The 20383-nt window shown below is 34.8% G+C and overlaps 2 protein-coding genes and 1 long non-coding RNA gene across 4 annotated transcripts; 2 read left to right on the forward strand and 1 right to left on the reverse strand.

Moving 5' to 3' along the window:
• Positions 1 to 77: 77 nt before the first annotated feature.
• LOC117210614 lies at positions 78 to 10832 on the forward strand. Its single transcript, XM_033453793.1, has 8 exons — positions 78 to 471; positions 2374 to 2654; positions 3370 to 3776; positions 4067 to 4144; positions 4375 to 7386; positions 7711 to 7794; positions 8962 to 9918; positions 10392 to 10832. The coding sequence occupies exons 1-8, from the start codon at positions 342 to 344 to the stop codon at positions 10603 to 10605; spliced, it is 5163 nt and encodes a 1720-aa protein (XP_033309684.1). The 5' UTR covers positions 78 to 341; the 3' UTR covers positions 10606 to 10832.
• On the reverse strand, positions 9057 to 18251 carry LOC117210616. Its single transcript, XR_004488130.1, has 3 exons — positions 18120 to 18251; positions 9641 to 9867; positions 9057 to 9140 (listed from the first exon to the last, which is right to left on the reverse strand). It is a non-coding gene; the product is annotated as an uncharacterized LOC117210616 (long non-coding RNA).
• On the forward strand, positions 12639 to 19947 carry LOC117210605 (succinate dehydrogenase [ubiquinone] flavoprotein subunit, mitochondrial-like). Of its 2 annotated transcripts, XM_033453782.1 has the most exons (11): positions 12641 to 12713; positions 13474 to 13698; positions 13939 to 14225; positions 14592 to 14730; positions 14810 to 14978; positions 16418 to 16613; positions 16689 to 16886; positions 18132 to 18326; positions 18891 to 19034; positions 19124 to 19234; positions 19683 to 19947. In XM_033453782.1, the coding sequence occupies exons 2-11, from the start codon at positions 13596 to 13598 to the stop codon at positions 19767 to 19769; spliced, it is 1629 nt and encodes a 542-aa protein (XP_033309673.1). In that variant the 5' UTR covers positions 12641 to 12713; positions 13474 to 13595; the 3' UTR covers positions 19770 to 19947. The 2 variants fall into 2 exon arrangements, with proteins under 2 accessions (XP_033309672.1, XP_033309673.1); XM_033453781.1 differs by lacking the exon at positions 19683 to 19947 and having other exon boundaries at positions 12639 to 12713; positions 18132 to 18330.
• The last annotated feature ends 436 nt before the right edge of the window (positions 19948 to 20383 follow it).

A 20383-nucleotide genomic window follows, 5' to 3' on the forward strand; every position in this document is an offset into this window, starting at 1 on the left:
ACATTTGAATTCAAGAGAAAATAAGTGCACACAATGTATACGTATGCACATATATGTCCTTATCTCTTACTACATTAAAAAATTTAGAACTAGAAGTTATCTAGAAATTGACCTGAACTAATTTTCTTGATAGAGTGAGAATGAGAGAGTAAAGTGAGAGTGAGAGTATCAATCCTATCGCTATTAAAAGGAAGGAGCAAACGTTCCTGACTCTCTCGCAGTGACACCTAAAATAAACTCCATTTAACAAGAGAAGAGAACGAGATCACGGATACACGTTGCGTACAAGAACAGCCTCGTGCCGATGGAAAGACTCAGTCGGTGCGTCTCCATGCTCTTCAATGTTGTGCTGTGTTTCGAGAGGAGCTATCGCAGGGGCGGACCAAGGGCCGCCCTATGATCACTGTTCGACGATAGAGCAACTTATCAACTTAACAGAAATAGTCCAAGTCGAACAATCCCGTGAATCAGGTGAGATTTATGTGACGAAAAGTGGAGATTCTCTCAAATTTTCGTGAGTGCTTTTCGTTCGCCTTTGATTACTCTGGTCTAATCATTGTGTCATTTCTAATTAACAACTTAACAGTCAAATTTGATTCTGTTAACTTTAAATTACGTTTTTATTGATTCTATTGAATATTGTTAATATCGTTTCTTTTCTTTGTTCATATTTCATGTGGTGAACGTTGCAATCAAAGGTTTTTTTATAGTTTAGTTAAACAAAGGATATTCCAGTTAGAATATGTTGAAGTTAATATTAATTTCTTCATGTTTATGTAATCTCTTTTGTTTTTTGCAATTTATTATAATCCTTGCCTCTCGATGCTTATATCACAAACGATAGGATCGAATGTTCCTGGAAATAGTGTTATAAATAACGCGGAATTCATTGGATCTCCTCGGTTGGTAATGAAAGAGAATGCCAATATTGTTATCTTGTATTTTATGGCTCGCTCGTTACTCTACGTCTTACTGTTAGTTACGTGATCTGCAAGTGAAAGATGACATAATTTCTTCCTGAAGTAACAATGTGAATGTCTGGAATTCTTAGTAATTTTAAAATCAAATAATAGAAATATCTTTCCTGATGCAATAAACACGTGAAAGGATACTTTATTAGATTTATCGACGATGATTGCGAATAAAATTGCCCTTTTAAATCTTCTCGATTTAGGAATTTATCGAGCTCCTTGCTCGAAGGAACAGGCTCCTGAAACTCAGATTTAGAAAAATACGCTCATAAATCTATCTATCATCGGTGTACAATGTAAAAAAATCGCAGTGATCCGCATAAAGAGAACGAAACCCATCTGTCGCTAATCATCGATGAATAACGCGTCGGCAGGATTATGAATTCATCCGTGAAGGTGACACTTCGAAAAGGCAAACGTTGGACGGTATTTAACGTGTTCATGGAAGTCATCGAAAAAGCGGGGAAGGAAGGAATCGCCGCGCTGAGAGCAGCATGTTGCAGCTCTCGTCCATAGCGCAACACAAGACTCATAATGCTCAAACGGTAACTCGGTACGCCAAAAAAGGAAGCTTGATCGTTCGTGGGCGAGTAGTTCTTGCGAGGGCGACACCTCGTCCTCATCCACCTCCACCTCGTCTTTGTTGTCGTGTACGTCGTTCAAAAGAAGAACCACACAGGTGGCTACTATCTACGCGTGCACTGCAAACGATCGATCTGTTCGATCGTCAATTACCTATCGATTCATGGAATTCGATCTTGCTCGATATCGAATCGATACTTTTACATGCGCTTGATCTCTACGTGTTTCTGTCTTTTGCCTTAATAGTTTCATCGCAACTCTGGGTATTGAAGTGATTAGTTTGGACATTATCAGTTATGAGAAGCGAATAGTTTGGACAATAATTTCGGAGACTTTAAGTTTGACGAATTGACCTTTGGTACAGAGTGATATTAACTGAGTTAGAATTAATTGTGATACGGCGCTGCTGATTTTCAAATAAATCCTTATTTGAAGCTTGTAAATATAAATAAATCTTTAAAAAAGCTTTAATCGTTAAAGCTAAAAATAACATTGTAATTTGTAAGATTTCAGTGACTTCACTTAAGCTCTAACTTAACGATTAATACTAAAATTACTAATCTCTCGACGCGTTCATGTGTGCACGTTCGAATGACTTCCATTTATCGCAGTCTGAGTCAGAAATCATGGATTCCTCGATTGAAAGAGATGAGAATATTATCAGGCTGAACTGTTGAAGATACATTGATATCGGCTCACTAATGCTGGCTGACGCGTTTCGATCGTTCTGATTCATTCTGCTCGATATACGGACGCATCTCGTGTGCCTGTCGAACAGGAGGATCACAGCAGCCAATTAATTCTTGGTAAATGGACACAGATGTGCCGCCCATCCTTCTGCCGTGCGCGATCTGCGCACGGACCTTTATGCCGCAGTCGTTGGACAAGCACTCGAAGATTTGCGAGCGATCCGCGAACAAGAAGAGGAAGCCCTTCGACTCAGCTAAACAGAGGATCCAGGGCACCGAGTTGGCAGAGTTTCTGCCCAAGCAAGAGAAGAAACGACGTTCACTGGATGATAAATTCTCCAATACCAAATCCACTTGGAAACAAACGCATGATGATTTTCTGCGGGCTATCCGCGCAGCACGCAACGAGATCGTAAGTCTTGAATCCTCTGATATATTAACGTAAACCAATCAAATTTTACAGGTGTATACTCAATCTCGAGATTAATAAAAGTCAGAGGCTTTAAATTTAATTTTAAAATCAGATAAGTAAATTAGCTTGAAATACATACCTTTATGTATTATGTAAAACGTATCGTATGTTTAAGAAAAATTGTTACTTGTGTTTTTAAAAGGAAATAATTATTAAATTAGTAAATAACTATTTCGTAATTAACCTAATGAAACGGAACGATCAGTAAAAATAATTGGCACAATTGTTACAAATAATTTTATATATTTATGACTTCGATTCGAGAGACAAATTTATACATAATATGTAAACGGAATAATTGGGTAATATAAGATTGCACGGTTGAATTGAGATGAGAAGGTAACTAGTGAGGCAGGCAGGGGGAGGTGAGAATTGCAGGTAGAATTAACCCAGATGCATCACGAATGATACAAGTGCGTTCGTGCATGCAATGAATTCTCTTCGCGAAGTGCTTTATAAAATTATAGTTTGCTTATATCTGCTTTGCTGCTTTGTTGATAAATCGTAATATAATTATTGCTGATTGAATTTTCATCTGTGTATCTATTGCTGTGTAGTAATAATTATTATATAAGATATATAAGCTGTAAATTTGAATATATAAAATCTATTTGCATATCGTAGGACTTTATACGGTGCTGCAATATATTTTTAGGCAGATTCTACGATGCAGAAACAGTGTGGCACAACGATCATATCAAATGCACCAACACGCGCTAACGAACAGGGCATGTGTCCTACCTGTAACCGGCATTTTGGTGTCAAGGCATACGACAGACACGTGGCCTGGTGCAAGGAAAGAATTACACGAGCGCCGGTCAGCCCTGCGACGAACATCGCCAAGGAACGTCTTGAAGCAAGGATGAAATATCGGGCTCCAGTGTTGAAGAGTCGTCGACAAGCAACCCGCGAGAAGTATTCTACAGGCTCAGCGATCACCCTGAGTTCCGGCAACAAAACGTTGCCGACACTGGCAGCTAATAATAAAGCCAAAGAGAGCGCATCAGCACCGAGTTGCAACAAGACCAAAGACAACCCCGTTAAACAGAAATCGACTGTCGTGTAAGTTGCTTGACTTTTTCCAGGAAAAAGCGAATACTTTTTGGCATACGACTGAAATTCATTTATTTGAGCCTCGAACCTATCATAAATGAAGTTACCCTATCATAAATTGGTTCATGTGACCGGAGTACATATAACTTCGGTGATAAAATCTACCCTTTAACTATCTTTCGCCTTATAAATTCAATGACATCTTTCAAAAATCAAAACTTCACTTTTTTAATAACACGAACTTCTCAAATATCTATACATACATATACTCTAATTTTTAATTACTTCTACAATTACAGCAGACGTCTTAGTCAAACGAGAGAGTCCTCCAGCCCTACGGTTCCGATGAAGTCACGATTGATAGATCGTATAAATAGGTATGTTGCCTTTGAATATACATAACCACAATCAATGTGCGTCTTAGGAAATACATACGTGGAGCTTAATTTAAGTACATGTTAGTAGCGTGCATGAGGAGAAGGAAAAGGGACAAGGTTGTTTTTAGTCAGAAATATTTAAGCGACAGCATGCATCAGATATTGATAAAGCCTGATGACCTTCTCCTGATGTCAGGCACACATCCTTGATCCTGTTTCCTCATCCTCAGACCACTGGAAGACGAGGCCGGACCGGTTACCTTTCGACCTGCTTCCCCTGTTAAAAGAACCTCTCACCTCCCTGTTCCGCCCTTAAAACATAAGAAAGAAAGTTTCGAAGAGTGCAACAGCGTCCCCTTGCCAAGATCGTACAGCAAACAATCGAAAAAGACGCAAGGAATAGTGAGACAAGATAAAACCACGAGCCAGAAAACTAAACAAGACGAGAGGCATCAACTATTACATTCTGCTAGATCATTGAAAGCGAACATCGTTTCAGCTAGAAGTCAAGGCAATCCAACATTAAACGATATTTCGATTAACGACGACATTATGGGTGTCACTGTGAAGTCATGCATCATATATAGAGAAAATCAGTTGATAACGTGGAAACAGCTTGTGGAAACAAATCAAGCGAAAGATGTGAAAGAAAGCATTAAGGATTTATCTTTGAACGAAAAGCAAATGGAAAATGTCGAATTTGCATTAAGTATGAATGTGGAAAACACGAATCGGTCGACTGCGTCAACAACGTTGAATCAAACGTATTCGTTTAAAGATTCGCTAATGAGTGATAAAACTGATGACATGCATATTACGAGGAGTAAAAAATGGAAACCAGTAAGACATAGTCCTCGTGTGGAATTCTGTTTAGGAGATTTGGATAAAATGAGTCACATTTATACTTCTTCGATTAATTCCGTTGTCTCTGAAGAAGCGAACACAACAAGCGATTCTAGAAATTCTTGTAGGGATTTAAAACTGGGAACTCTTAAAACAAATGTGTCAAAGCATTCCGTAATAAAAGACGAAAGAATGATAAATAAAATGCGATCTCAAGAAGATAATTTTTATTTCGAAACCTCAGATGCAATATCGCCTTCTGAAAGTTTTAAATCATCGAGGGATAGAATTTTAGAGAAGAAGCAACTAAAACCGACCACTTCTGCTGATTCTTTTGCACAAGGTAATTTTGAAGATAATGCGGAGAATTCTTGTAATAATTTCAAAGTTATGCATTCACAAAAAAATTTGTGTGAAAATAGCGATATTCATGCATTGAATACCAATGTACCTATAATAAAAGGAACAGGACTATTAGATCGCAAAAATTTACAAACAATACATGCAAATGAAAGCGTTGGCGCGATAGAAGGAAATATAAAAGGAAACATACTGCCTTTACTTGAAGAAAATTTGCCGTCTTCAATTTCCTATGGACAATTTGCAGACATCTGCAAGATAAGTGAACCCGAAAAAAATAAAAAAATTGCTAATAGTAATATGCAGGAAGCAAATCAAGAGGTAACTCAATTAATGTTACATAATGATCAACAAAATAATGAATGGAGTAAACGAAAATATATTAAAACTGCCGACAATGATAATGATGAACTTGATATTGATACAAAAAATTCGATTCAATCGGTACAAAGTCAATGTGAATATTCTACGAGAAATGAGAATATTAATAACGATGCGTTTCATAATTCTGAAACAAATTGGATAGAAATGGAAACTAATCCATTTGATACAGACGTTATGTTACAACCAACTAGATCAAGCACACCATTTAGGAACATTGAGAATTATTCGGAATTCAAATGCGAGGATTACGAAAATTTTAAGAAAGAATTATGCCTACTACCAGAAAATTCTGAATGGAAAGTGGAAATTGACACGCAAACAGGATCTGAGATGTTATATCGGGTTGAAAGCAGACATTCAAATTCTTTAAACTCCAGGCATTCGTCTCGTGGTAAGATTGGTGAATCGGAAAAGATTAATTTTGCAGTTAGTCCCTCTAACAATAGACATAACGAATGTAATAAGAATATAGAAGGTTCCTCAACAATTTCGTCTCCGATAGTACAAAGAGAGAGAAAAGTTTTGTTAAGAGATACGTGTTCCTTGTTAAAAAAGAAAGGAGAAAGCTTCTTGAACGTTACATCGCCAGTGCAGAAAGAAGAGCAAATAGAATTTCCAGAAGTGCACAAAAAAGAAGTTGCGAATCAAATAAATATTTGTAACTGTCCGGCGGAAGTTTCCCTAAATTTCAAATGTGAGAACAATGTTGGCGAAGCATCTGTTAATATTAATGAAAATTCCTTACATTCTGAGAGTCAAGTTTGCGATACATTGTTAAATACGAATGTTCTAGCAAATAATCTTATGGAAGAGTCTTCGGAAGCACAAAGTAAAAGAAAGTTTAGCGAAAGTAATTATAATTGCAATCTAACTGAATCTTTAGCGAATCATTTCGGTGTAAACCCGAAAAAAGATGATTGTTGTTATAAGAGAGAATATACTGTTATTGAAGATAATAATAATTCAAAGAATACGTCAAATATATCCGAGAAATCTGCCGTGAAAAAAGATGGCATAAGCGAAGAAGTGCAAGAAGTCTACAAAAATTGCTCGGTCAAAGATTTCGATTGCGATAGTGATAACAGCATCGAACGTCGTGTACAAGATAATATAAGTAACTTCAAATCTGTCACTGACAAAAACGATAGAACCAAGCAGAATTCCCGCAGTTTACGATCGATAGTTTTGTCAGAATCTTGCTTCAAATTAAGTCAACGAGTTCGATTGCATGACTCGTTAATAAATCGATCGGCCTTGAAACCACATCGACCGAAAACGATCGAGGTAGAAAATATGAGTATTTTGAATGAAAGCAGCGATAGTTTAGCATCATCCGTCGATGCAGTAGATCTCACGGATGTGAAGCAAGTCGAATCTGTTGAAGTGGAAACGATTGAGGAAATTGGTACAAGAAATAGAAGTATCAAATTTAGAATATTGCCGGAAATTAAAAGCCATATGATAATGAAAAAAAACTGCAACGAAAAGGAGAAAATCGATAATCAAACGTATTGGGAGAAGGCATCGAAAGCTTCGAAGAATAGATTGATCAATCTCGATCCACCGCATCAGGAGGCGAGCAGGTTTCTTAAGAGAAATCCAAAATTTCGCATTCTCCCATCTGTTCCCAGTAACTCTTCCTTGATATGTCACAGGTAGGAATAGGCTTGTTAGATTATTTTTCAGGATATTTATTAGTTCTTTATAGAACAAATCTTTATAATACGACGATAGTAATCAATTTCGCTCCTAGTAAAGTAGTTTTATAAATTTACTTTAAAATAAATATGAAGTTGAATTGGAAATGTTATCTAAATCTATATTTCCTAGATAAACAATTTAATAATATGCTATCGATGTTGTCATTTGTAACGTAATTTATTACAAATTGAAAATATCAATTTTCATTCACCGTTACGAAATGAAAACATCAATTTTATACTGTATTTAGATTTCGTAATGCACGTACAATATTATAGGAATATAAAACTGCCATTACGTCCCGTATGGAGCAATTATGTGCGCAGGAGACCGGATTTTAATCTCGTACTTAGCGGTAGAACGTAAGTCCCAGCAGGCTAAACAAACATTGTCAAGACAAATTTCTCACTTCTCGCAGAATTGTCATCAAGTTAGCTCATTTTGTCGAAACGACAGCTTCAAGCCAATTCTTATTATGATATCGTTAATTGTTCGAATCGCAAATTTAATTTTGGCACGTTCTTTAATGTATATTGTATCGCATGTGTGACTCCACACGAGTTTAACTATCATCACATTATACGAAGATTTACTTCGAAAATTGGTTAAAGAACATGCTTTGCATGTTTATCCCAGGCTGAAATGCTTCTCTGATATTTTGTGTACATATCGTTATCGTTCCACAGGCGCATTATCGACCTTGGCATTCGTTGATTGCTTTCTAAAATAGGAAATCTGAAAAATTCGATACACTACAGATCAATGTAAGCATGGGACAGATTTTTCGATGAATTTCCGTTTACTGCTAATATCTTCGTTTTAAATTTTATCATGGCACATTTACTACATTTCAAGCAGCTATTTTCAATTTATTCCGTGTATATATTTACGTACGTATACGCGATATCCTCTATGAAATAAGATTTTATATTACTCACTCTGCATTGATTCTACTACGTAAGACATCTTTCTTTTTTGAGATCTTTCGTACAGTAAATGTTTTCTTGAACATTTTAATCTTACGTATTGGTAGAGTTCTATAAAATACATTACAAAAAATAATCTTAAAATTCCTAAATATATATTAAAAAGAATGGTTATAGTTCTGTTATATACTTCGATACGAACATTGTAAATAAATTTATGTTATGTAATGTTTTACTTAATATTATTGGTATACGAATTGAATTTAAACTTATTATTGACTATAGGTGGACTATAGATTATGATTTCTCAAATTTTTTATTTTATTTATTTACACATTTTTTAATTACTTACGAAGACGTCTATCTATGAAAATCGACGGATAACTTTTTGAAATCTTAATACGTAGTTTTATGTAAGCTCTATATGTAAATTTCATTATTTTCTGTATCATAAATTTTCCTGCGAAATTATATTAATATTTCAATTTGGATAATCAATGCATCAATCACAAAACTATTAATAATTTAAAACACGATATGTTCCCGAAAGAAACGTCTCCTAGTGCAATAGGGATGACATTGAACCGCTAATTGTGCTTTCAGCGGCAGGGATTACGATCCTTTCTTACTAGCAGAGCAGCAGATGAATGACCTGCTGTCGGACACCAGCGAACAATCCGTGACGGACAGTCAGCCGATTGAACAAAACCAAGATTCCTCTTTTCCTCTTTCTCATTCCTCGGCTTTCGTCAAATATCCTTGCCAGCCATCTCTTTCGAGTCCTGAAAAACGATCGTCCTTGATAGCTCCTCCATCGGAATTCGACGATCTCGTGTCAGATTTCTCGAGCGATTCCACCGAGACTAACTCGTTATCACAAGAAGCTTTTCTCAAAGATCTCAAAGAGAACAAGGAATTCAAAGGTTCGATTTGTAAAACGAAGCTAGAAAAGAAATCTCCCATTAGAGAGTTAGGTAGGCGAATAATTATCGATAAATCGAAAGCTTTAGGCGGTGAAGTAATCGACGCTACAAATTGTGGTAGTAGAAGTTTTGTTGGTAACTCGGAAAGAGTTCATAAAATTCTTGACAAAGTCTCAACAAAAGTTATTCGGCCTAACGTTAATCGCTCCGTTTCCGTTCGGTCGTCCTCCGCATCTAAAACTACCCCGGACCGAAAAAATTCGAATAATTCTCATGAAAAAAGATCGTTTCATAAAAATAGCGATACCTACAAGTCATCGAATAACAGTCTAAATAGCAGGAATAATAATTATACGAACCTTTCAAGCAGTAATTTGAGCCTTAGCTCCATAATATCTTCGGATGTGGACATCAAACGATCGAATTCTGTGTTCGACGAATTGATGACCTCGTTCGAGAATGAAAATAGTTCCTTCCCCTCCTTGAAATCCTTCATGAAAAGTGATTCCTTATCCGTATCTAGCCCTGTTCACGGCAGACAACGCAATGGACAGATTAGCGATGAGGAACTATCTTCGCCCGAGAGCTACAAAAGACAAGATTACAATAAAATGAGCGCCGATTCCGCTTATAGCAGGTTAATATGCGATTGTTTAGTGATATAGTATGTATAAAATATTAGTGAAAATTCTTATCTTATTATTCTACTACATGACACATACACGCGCGCGCGCGCGTATATGTATGTCCTATACGGTACAATTTTGTATACGTATATTCCGCGTCTCTTTAGAGATATTTAAAATATTTGACCCCTAGTTCTTCGTTCATACTCATATTTCAATCGATGTTATTACTCAAATCGGTTTATATTATAGGTATGCATATTTTTTACTTAACAATTATCCGCTTCGATAAAGATTGCTCTGCATTACGATAATACATTTCAAAGCTCTAAATATTTTCAAGTCAATTTTTACACGAACGATAGATTATATTCTAGAGTATATTTTGGATTATGTGTGTAATTTGCCGTAATTTGCCGTAATTTTCGTCGGTACCATGTAATCTCCTGCATGCCTAAACCCCCATTCAATTTCTTCCTCCTAGTTTAAATCGCAAATATTCGCATCATGGACGCAGCACTAACGATGTGGTCGGATGCTTCGACGAGGATTTGTTGAGGAACAATCGTCAAGACAGCGATGCAGTCACGAACATGACCAAATGCAAGATGTCCAAATATTGTCACCGATGTGGTTTCAAATTCCCGGAAACTGCCAAGTTTTGTTGCGAATGCGGTATCAAAAGACTCGTGCTTTGAAGCACTCGGCTGATCGACCGATAAAAACAACTTTGAAGCACAAGGAATCGACTCTGAGTAAATTGTTCTAGCCTCGAATCGATTGCAAAAGCTTTTTAAACGAAAGGGACTATAGTCTATAAGAAAGTATAGTTTAAAATTGCAGACGAAAAACCGATTCAAACGTATATATAAACAATCGTAATAAGCAGGTACTCGAAGCACGAAGGATAAAGTATCGGCACAAAGGAATTGAAAGAAGAACTATCTTAAATATTCGTGAAACCATTAGAGAAAAGATTTTTTATTCTTGCAGTTTAGGGTTAGACCTATATACTTATGTGCTCTAGTTACTGGTTTTCGGTCATTGTGAAATTTGCAGAAAAAAATCTAGAAACGTTAAATTTTCAAGTATTAATGAACACACAAGAAAAACGAAAATAAGTTGCAGAAAATAGATCCGAATATAAATAATTGCAGAATTGTTGGGCAGTAATTGCATCTCTGTCATCGAGTAATATCAACTTAAAGGACTCGCCATTATTATCTTAGTTAACACGAGAATTAGATTTTAAAAGGTCAATTAATTTGGATTTAACGTGCTGCGATTGTAAAACTCGAACTTGTTCTATTTCAAACATTCGCGCGTATATGTATGAAAATGAAATAAGAATATAAAATGAAAGTTACATATAATACAATTGCTTCGTCGCAGATTATATTCTTTGTAACAAATATGTGAAATTATGATTTTTGTTGTTTCATATAAAAAAGCATTTATACGCATTATTAAAAGGAAACTTTGCATTTGTTTTTTGTTGAACTGCAAGTACATGACAGAACGAAAATTATAATTTTATAGTATAACAATTATGTACTTTGTTCTTTGTACTTTGGGTTATCTTGTTCGTTGTTTGATACTCATTAATCGTTTTTGCTTTTTACTCTTCAACTTTACGTTTGTAAGTAAGCGATATATCGAAAACCGCCTTCTTCCACCTTCTCCCTGAATTTACCTCCTAGTAATTTTTTTATGAACTTTTTATATAAGAGTGAGCACAACGAATCAAGGCGGACAAAAATAAATCATACATTTATTCAAATAATGTATTTTATATATGTGTGTAACGAAATAATTGTAGCGTAAGTTTAAGAGTATTTATTAGTAATAGTTCAATTGCTGGTACAATTTCGCGCCTAAATAACAACGATTAATCGTTACTAAGATTAATAAATTACGGGTGGGTAGCGAAACGCACGGGCAGCGCTTTTAATAAGTCTAAAAACTTAACTTTAATAAGTCGAAAAACTTTCTTCATAGAAAGGAAAAATGAAAAAAACGAGAGTAGTTGTTACACATCTGCCGAAATAGCGCCAATATCCTACTAAGAGTGATTCGTCGTTATCATCCGTACTCAAAGAGCATCGAAACAGGAAAGAGAACATTTAAAAAAGAATCTACCAAAATATATGAACATAAATATTAACAGAGAAATCCATACCAAACTAAATGTACATTGTCCTAATAATAATATAACAAATTATCTATGTTTTGAACTGTATTTTTGCAAGTGCAATAAAGTTATGCTTGTACAAGATCTGGTATTGTACCTATCTATGAGTTTTACATTCTGAAAATAGTCATGATTAAATATTTTGCTTCTTTTATCAAATGACGAACAAACATAGCAGCTTGTTTATGTGTAATTATACTTCATGCTGCACACAAACTTCAAGAAATAATGTTACGATCTGTGAACTGTTTGCCACGATTTTTTGTAAGCAGTAACAATTATTAGAAAACTAATTTTTTAAAGTGCCTTGATTTTTATGTTTCGGTTTTTTGTAGCGGTTTGGTTCACAATCTCAATACTTGAACAGAAAAACTAGTAGATATTTTCACGTAAATGTCAGTCCAGGTGAAAAAGCCAAATGTGGAACGGAAAATAGTAACGTAAAGATTTTCTAATAAAATTTGTTATTTGTCGTTTTCAAAATCTATGTCCACGAATAATTGACATTTTAATGTTTCAAATACTGTTTGCAGGATTATCCCCTAATAGATCATTGTTACGATGTTGTGATCGTGGGCGCGGGTGGTGCAGGGTTGAGAGCGGCTTTTGGCTTAGGTAATTTAATTACAAACACGTTCCATATAACTCGAGAATTAAATTAAAATAATATATTACCCATCTGATAATCTACAGTAAAAAAAGCTATTATCTTTTAAGTCAGGTTAAAAAAGTAATTATGCATTTTGTTGCACATGTATTGCATAATTCTATAGTCAACTTGAAATGAAAATTGAAAATATGAACTACTTTTTAATTCATAAATCATGTAAACGAGATTTGACTGGTGTAATTCACCGGTGGGCTACAATCTGCACTTCCATCTGGCAGCGCGGGTCACCGGTGCGTCACACCTTTGCTTTACCATCACGCGGCGTGACCCGCCGGTCAGTCAGATCATATTAAATAGTTAGCCATTTTATAAAATTTCTATTTCGAACCCAAGAAGTTTGTTTACGTAACACGTTCGAGCCGACATAATTTTTCGTACGCACCTTCTCCAATAATATTTATATTTTATTCCAGTTCTCGTTAAATAACATTTTTATAAATTAAAATTGGAAACGTAAATGCCGCGCGATGATAAAAATATGGTGTGACCCACCGGTGATCCACGCCGCCAAATAGAAGCGCTGGTTACGGCCCACCAGTGGATCACACCAGTTTGAACGTGTTAAACATTGTACATATTAGTTTAACGAATTTATTATTTATTATGTTTATTATCTGCCATTAACCTACCACGTAAAGTTAGAAAATTCATTATTCTTTAATTATCAATTCTCAACGATCTTGTTTTCGTGCTTTTATTGAACAGGGAGTAAGGGTTACCGCGTGGCAGTGGTCACAAAATTATTTCCTACAAGATCTCACACTGTCGCCGCTCAAGGTGGAGTAAATGCCGCTATTGATGAGAAGGAGGATAATTGGCTTTACCATATGTATGATACCGTTAAAGGGTCTGACTGGCTAGGAGATCAGGATGCGATACATTTCCTAACAAGAGAAGCACCTCGAGCAGTTTATGAACTCGAAAATTATGGTAATTTTTTAAGTACCAAATATAGCTTTTTTGATGAAGTAAGATAAATAAGGAATAAAATAAAAAAAGTTAACATAAGTGAATCATATTTGAAAGTCTCTCATATTTGAGAATTAAATTTATCAATTTATTAAATTAAAATTAATTAAATGAATAAAATGAATTAAAATTAACCAATTATATGAAATTTCAAAGTCTTATTTTTAAACTATTAGCAGTATCAAAATTTACGTATTTTAGGTTGTCCCTTTAGCCGTACGGACGATGGAAAAATCTATCAACGTGCATTTGGTGGACAATCGTTAAAGTTTGGAAAAGGTGGTCAAGCTCACAGAACTTGTGCCGCCGCGGATAGAACCGGTCACGCAATACTACACACTTTATATGGGCAGAGCCTCCGTTACGACGTCCATTATTACGTCGAGTACTTTGCCCTCGATCTTCTTATGTTCGGACGATGCTGCAAGGGAGTTTTAGCATGGGAACTAGAAACCGGACTTCTGCATCGCTTCAGGGCTCATCATACAGTAAACATTGATCTTTGATTAATAGAATTAAAATATTTGCTGCATGATGATGTACAAAGCGGTTCTTTTAATTTTATAACATCGTATGCATTGAAATTATATTTTTTGACAAAATAAGTAAAAGGAACGAAGAAAGAAAACACTTTGCAAATTGTTTACTAAATATATGTATAAGTCCCATATATGTGGCATAAATGTGGCATATATGCCACATTTCATCGTGGTTTTTGCTTTTGAAAAATTTCAGACACGGTATCCTTAGCATCATGTTACCATATTATCCTACGAAGCCAGGGAACGGCGCGACGGGTCGTTAAACATGAGCATTAAATATCGAGCCGATAAACAAGCTGACACCTTTTCCAGGTATTAGCTACAGGAGGAGCAGGAAGATGTTACCTGTCCTGCACCGCGGCACATGTATGCACCGGAGATGGTATGGCGATGGCCTCCAGAGCAGGATTGCCCCTTGAAGATATGGAGTTCATCCAGTTTCATCCAACCGGTATTTGCGTAGCAAAAAGGAAAAGAGAATCCGCAAGGGCAAAAGCTTTCCCCGTTTAACCAGTCGATTTTTCCGCCAGGAATATACGGCAGCGGCATTTTGATAACAGAAGGTAGCCGTGGAGAAGGCGGGAAGCTACTCAATTCCGAAGGAGAATTCTTCATGGAACGATACGCGCCGAACGCGAAAGACCTCGCTTCTCGCGATATCGTATCCAGAGCAATAACAATGGAAATATTCGAAGGAAGGTAAGCATATAGGAAATTCTATGAATATATTTAACACTTTCGCGGCCATAATCGACAATAAAACTCCATTTATTTGAATTTTACTTATTACACATTAACTTATGATTAAACTTAGGAATTAAACTTTTATCTGGGCGTGAACTCGTATTACTTGGAATTCACTGGTAGTGGGGAAAATCAGTGAACCCCGATTATATTAGGTTGTCCGAAAAGTGTCTTTCTTTTACAGACACGTCCTTTACAACAACGTATCTTTATACAAACATGAAACTTAATCTGTCGAACGTTGTGATCTTTATTTTGATAAAAAAATGGATCATACGTAATTCGATAAAATAATATAAAACGAAAATGCATTATTTCCTTATAAAACGAAAGAAACTTTCCGGACGACCTAATATAAACTCTAGCTATAGGTGAAATGTTTAAAGTAATACATACTACAAGTGAAAAGTCTCAAGATTGTACGAATAAAAGAAAATAATTTAATATGCAATAATTACGATACATTTAATAGAAATACGCAATGTCAAATTCAATTATAATGTGAAATACTACCCCGACTTTTATCGCTTAATATCTTAGGTTTTAACTTTTGGAATATTAAAATGAACTTAATTTTTCACAAATATACTTTTGGTGAGTTGGTCAAGATAAATGGAGTTCTACCGTATAACGAAACATACCATACTCTTCGGTGCTCTCCGGCGCCGTTACTTTATGAAAACAGATTTGTTTTTACCCGGTCCCGTTATGTCTATTTTCTTATATCTTCCCTCTCATTTATCAGAATTTAAAAGAGATTTCTATATTGACCTTTGGTAAAACTATTGAACGAGAAAGAAGACTTACTACTGTAGACATATTAAATTATCTAATACTCTGTAGGTACATTAAATTATCTATTTATATAATATTTATATACTAGCACATGAAATAATTTTCAGGTCATAGATGGAAAAAGATGGAAAAGTTTCATTACATCATAAGTGCGAAATAAACTTGTAATCTCTGAGTTAACCTCAAGTTTTCTTGATAAGAAATTGTAACACTCTTTATATTTATTATGTAAGATGATTTGTAAGAAATCCAATGATATTCATATATCTAAATATCTTAAGAAACATACGTAGACATAATTTACATATAAGTCTATATACATATATTTATTTATTTATTTATTTTATTTATTTTATTTATTTATATAATTATATCTTTGATATAGGTTATATAATATTATATAAATATATAAATAACTTATATCAATATATACAATTTATACTTTCCACATTTGTGCTTTAATAACGATCCTATGAAAGTTACTCCTAATTTATCCAAACGAACCTAAGTCGCAAAATTAAACACATAAAGATCATCTCCTTCTATTAGCACGAAACTACTGCATCCTTGTGACTTCCATGAAATTTATTCCATTCCAGAGGTGTAGGTCCGAAGAAAGACCATGTATTTTTGCAACTACATCACTTGCCAACAGAAACAATACGCACGCGACTACCAGGAATTTCGCACTTAGCCTGGGTCTTCAGCGGCGTGAATGTAGAAAAAGAACCGATACCTATCATTCCCACAGTGCACTACAATATGGGCGGCATACCCACGAACTGGCGAGCACAGGTGAGTAGTTAGAACGCCCTTCGCTAAACCAACTACGCACGAAGCATGAATCACTGGTTGGTAACTCTGCCCAAGGTTCTGACGCGAGAAAACGAGGAAGATAGCGTGATCGAAGGACTCTGGGCAGCAGGTGAAACCGCGTGCGTGTCTGTCCATGGGGCCAATCGGTTAGGCGCCAATAGCCTTCTGGAGTTAGTCGTTTTTGGCAAGGCAATCTCCGATCAGATCGACTGCATGACCAGGCCTGGAGAACGTCACGAGGACTTACCATCCGTAAGTGCACAATTTATTTTCGATGGTTCGTTATACGTGGCACGGAATACTTAATGAGTTGTGGAACTCAAAATTATGTTTCTTCGCGTATTATAAATTCACATAGTTTTTTAGTGGGACCCATTTATGCTTCCATAATTGAAGAAGATACTTACAAAAATTCTACAATATGCTATGGCTATCTGTATTATAATACATCCACTCTGTATATGAAATACTCATCGGTAAACTTAGTTAAATACGTAAATGCTTCGATTTTAAGATCTGTTGTCTCAGACAAAAGTGAAACACTAATAACATAAATATTTCACAGATGATTGGTTTATGTAATAATAATTAATTTTTAAACATAAAGTACTAAAGATTACTCCAATTATAATTTATTACTTTTAGAGGTAAAAGAGAAATTAAATCTGCTCTTTTTTGTAATCTTATTTTATTTTGTAGTCTCACCGACAACCTATACATACATCGTTCATCGTATGAAGCAATGAAATTCAATGTCCAATTAGAATTATACTAGAAGTATATTATTAGTATATTATGTTTTAACGACAGAATATTAAGAAGGATTTACAATAAATTGTGAAATAGCAATGACATTTAAAATATCAAAATTTTTTTTTAATTTTGTGACATATATATTGTATATTTTTATTTCATTCTATTAAATAAATAAAATTATTTATTCTGATCAGAAATATCTCAAATTATTCGACTGTGAATCTTCAAGTTGTATATTAAATACACAAAGAACACATTAGGACATTTTAATTCAATTAACTTTCATTCATAACCTCTCATTTATCATCCTGCAATAAAAACATTCGACTCTGAATAGTGAAACTCGAATCGAGGATTCAAGTTGAACAATCGAACGTAAGATGCTGTCTATTATTAATATCCTATTGTGATTTTTCCTCTGTTAGTTATACACAGCTATTCTCATTTACGTGTATGTGACGTCTTTACGTACATAATAATTCTCTATCTGAATTAAACATTAATATTCAATGTTGTCACTGAAAAGTTTGAAATAGCAACGATATACGTTTATATTAAAATCATTTATCCTGACAGGTTTAACCAATTTTTATTTATAATCTCTCATTCATCTTTCAATAATAAAACTCAAACGCAATATTCGAATCAAATAATGAAACAAAATACCGGCTATTATTAAGATTCTATTGTTATTTTGTCTCTTATAACTATACTCAATTGCATACTTACGTATGTGTACAGATTGTTGGCGAGGAGTCTATTTGCCGCTTTGACGCGACTCGTTATGCAAAAGGTTGTATTCCTATCGCCGAGCTGCGAGAAGAGATGCAGCAAACTATGCACAAGTATTGCTCGGTGTTCAGAACCTGCGATGTATTACAACGAGGATGTCGTGAGATGACGCGACTCTTTACCTGCGACTTGCCGGATATATGTGTAGGTGAATTGATCGAAATGATGCATTTATGTAAGATTGAGTTATAAGGTCTTCATCTTCTCGACATTTAATCTGTTTTATCTGTCATACGATATACTGTCCCAAGTTTTTCTCATCAGACGATGTCGACATGAACAGAAGAAAGAACAAAATATTAAACTATATACAAATAGTGCGAAGCAGCTTCGCCGATCTGCTACATAGAGTTGTGTAAACACAGCCTCATAAATAATTAATTAAGACATTATATCGAAAATATAAAATAACAATAGGTTTGGTTTGTGTTTGATACGATGTAAGTAGGAGTCAGGAACAGATAAGGCATTATGCATTACGAACGTAGCAGTGGTTAAGTGTTAATGGCTGAGTGTTTTCAACGATAAATGGGATCAATTTTCGACCCCCAAAATTATAAGTTGAACTGTATTTTTGGAATAAATTAAAGAACAAAATTTACTAGACATAAATTAATATATATCAGGAATAAAAGAAATTTTCTGATGATTAATACGTGTTAAGAATTAGAAAGAATTGAAACTTATAACATGTTCGAATTGTTTTAGGTTCAAGATCAATCTTTAATCTGGAACACAGAGCTGGTAGAAGCCATAGAATTACAAAACATGATGTTGGTTTGTATGCACATCGTTTACGCGGCCGAAAACAGAAAAGAGTCTCGAGGGTCTCATGCTCGGGATGATTTCAAAGTATTTATATCTTTGTTTAATCTAATATCTAATTCGATCTGCAGCTGGCTAATATTCACGACGAAATCGAACGAAAATTATATTTGCAGGAACGAATCGATGAATACGACTACTCGAAACCGCTTGAAGGTCAGAAGAAACGATCATATGCTGAGCATTGGCGCAAACACACACTCACATGGTCCCGACCAGATGGATCGGTAAGTTATCGGGATTTCCTATTTTCCTTTATCACTTATTTCACGGCATATCAACGCATGTAAGCGCCTCGATGGTATACTTTTTCCGACAGAATTATTTTGTTTATTGATAACTTTAGCTTTTTATAGTCAACATTTTTACTTTATATTATTGATTTATTATTAATATTATATTTTTATTATTATATTATAGCGGGGGCGCAATGATTTTTATTAAATGATCATGATTAAATAAAATTAAATAATAAATGTTCGAAATTTTATTTCTAAATTAAAAATGAAATATAAAAGTGTAGCTGCATTTGAACCGAATTTTGAAACTTTATCGCCAATTATATTTAAACTTGCGAGATTATATAATATGTGTATTCTTTAATAATAATATGTGTATTCTAATTGTGTATTCTTTTTATCAGTTGAAATATCAGAAATATTTCCACCTTTACAGATCAGCATTTCTTATCGTCCTGTCATCGACACGACACTGGACGAAACAGAAGCCCGACATGTTCCTCCATCGATTCGAGTATATTAATACGATCATTAAATCCCATTACGATTCTTCCCTTTCACCTTTTTCGCCTGATTTTTTCTTTTTTTCTAAATTAACATGGCTAATAATATTACTAATATTATCAACATTCTTTGTATTGACATGATTGATAATACAGATATGAGCCATGTTTCTATCTTGAAACCGCTAAAACAACGAACCTGCAAATTTTGTTGTTTATACAACTTTCGTCCACTGTGTCGAATCGATTACTGTAATTAATTCCAACCGGAGGCACGGACCTGTCTGTCACCTTATTTTACATAGTCAATTAACGAAACGTATCACTTATCCTGCAGAGTGAAAGCCATTCTTCGCACTGTTTACGACCACTATCGGACATTGTAACACGATTAAAAATTAGCTACCGTTGCCCTCGAATATTTTCGCAAAGAGAAATTATTTCACATCGATATTCGTAAAATCGGATGATGATTATTTGATAAGTAAATAACAGAGTGAAGGATAGCTACTTACATCGATGTATTCTATTTTTCATTCAGAATTTAATATTCAAAGAACATCTCCTTAAATTATATTTTTCAGAATTGTTCTGGAAGTAATTACGTTTTATTTCTTGACTATTTACAAAATAA

The sequence above is a fragment of the Bombus bifarius genome, unplaced genomic scaffold (genome assembly GCF_011952205.1).
Source record: "Bombus bifarius isolate JDL3187 unplaced genomic scaffold, Bbif_JDL3187 scf7180000008208, whole genome shotgun sequence".
In the NCBI taxonomy this organism is placed as follows: domain Eukaryota; kingdom Metazoa; phylum Arthropoda; class Insecta; order Hymenoptera; family Apidae; genus Bombus; species Bombus bifarius.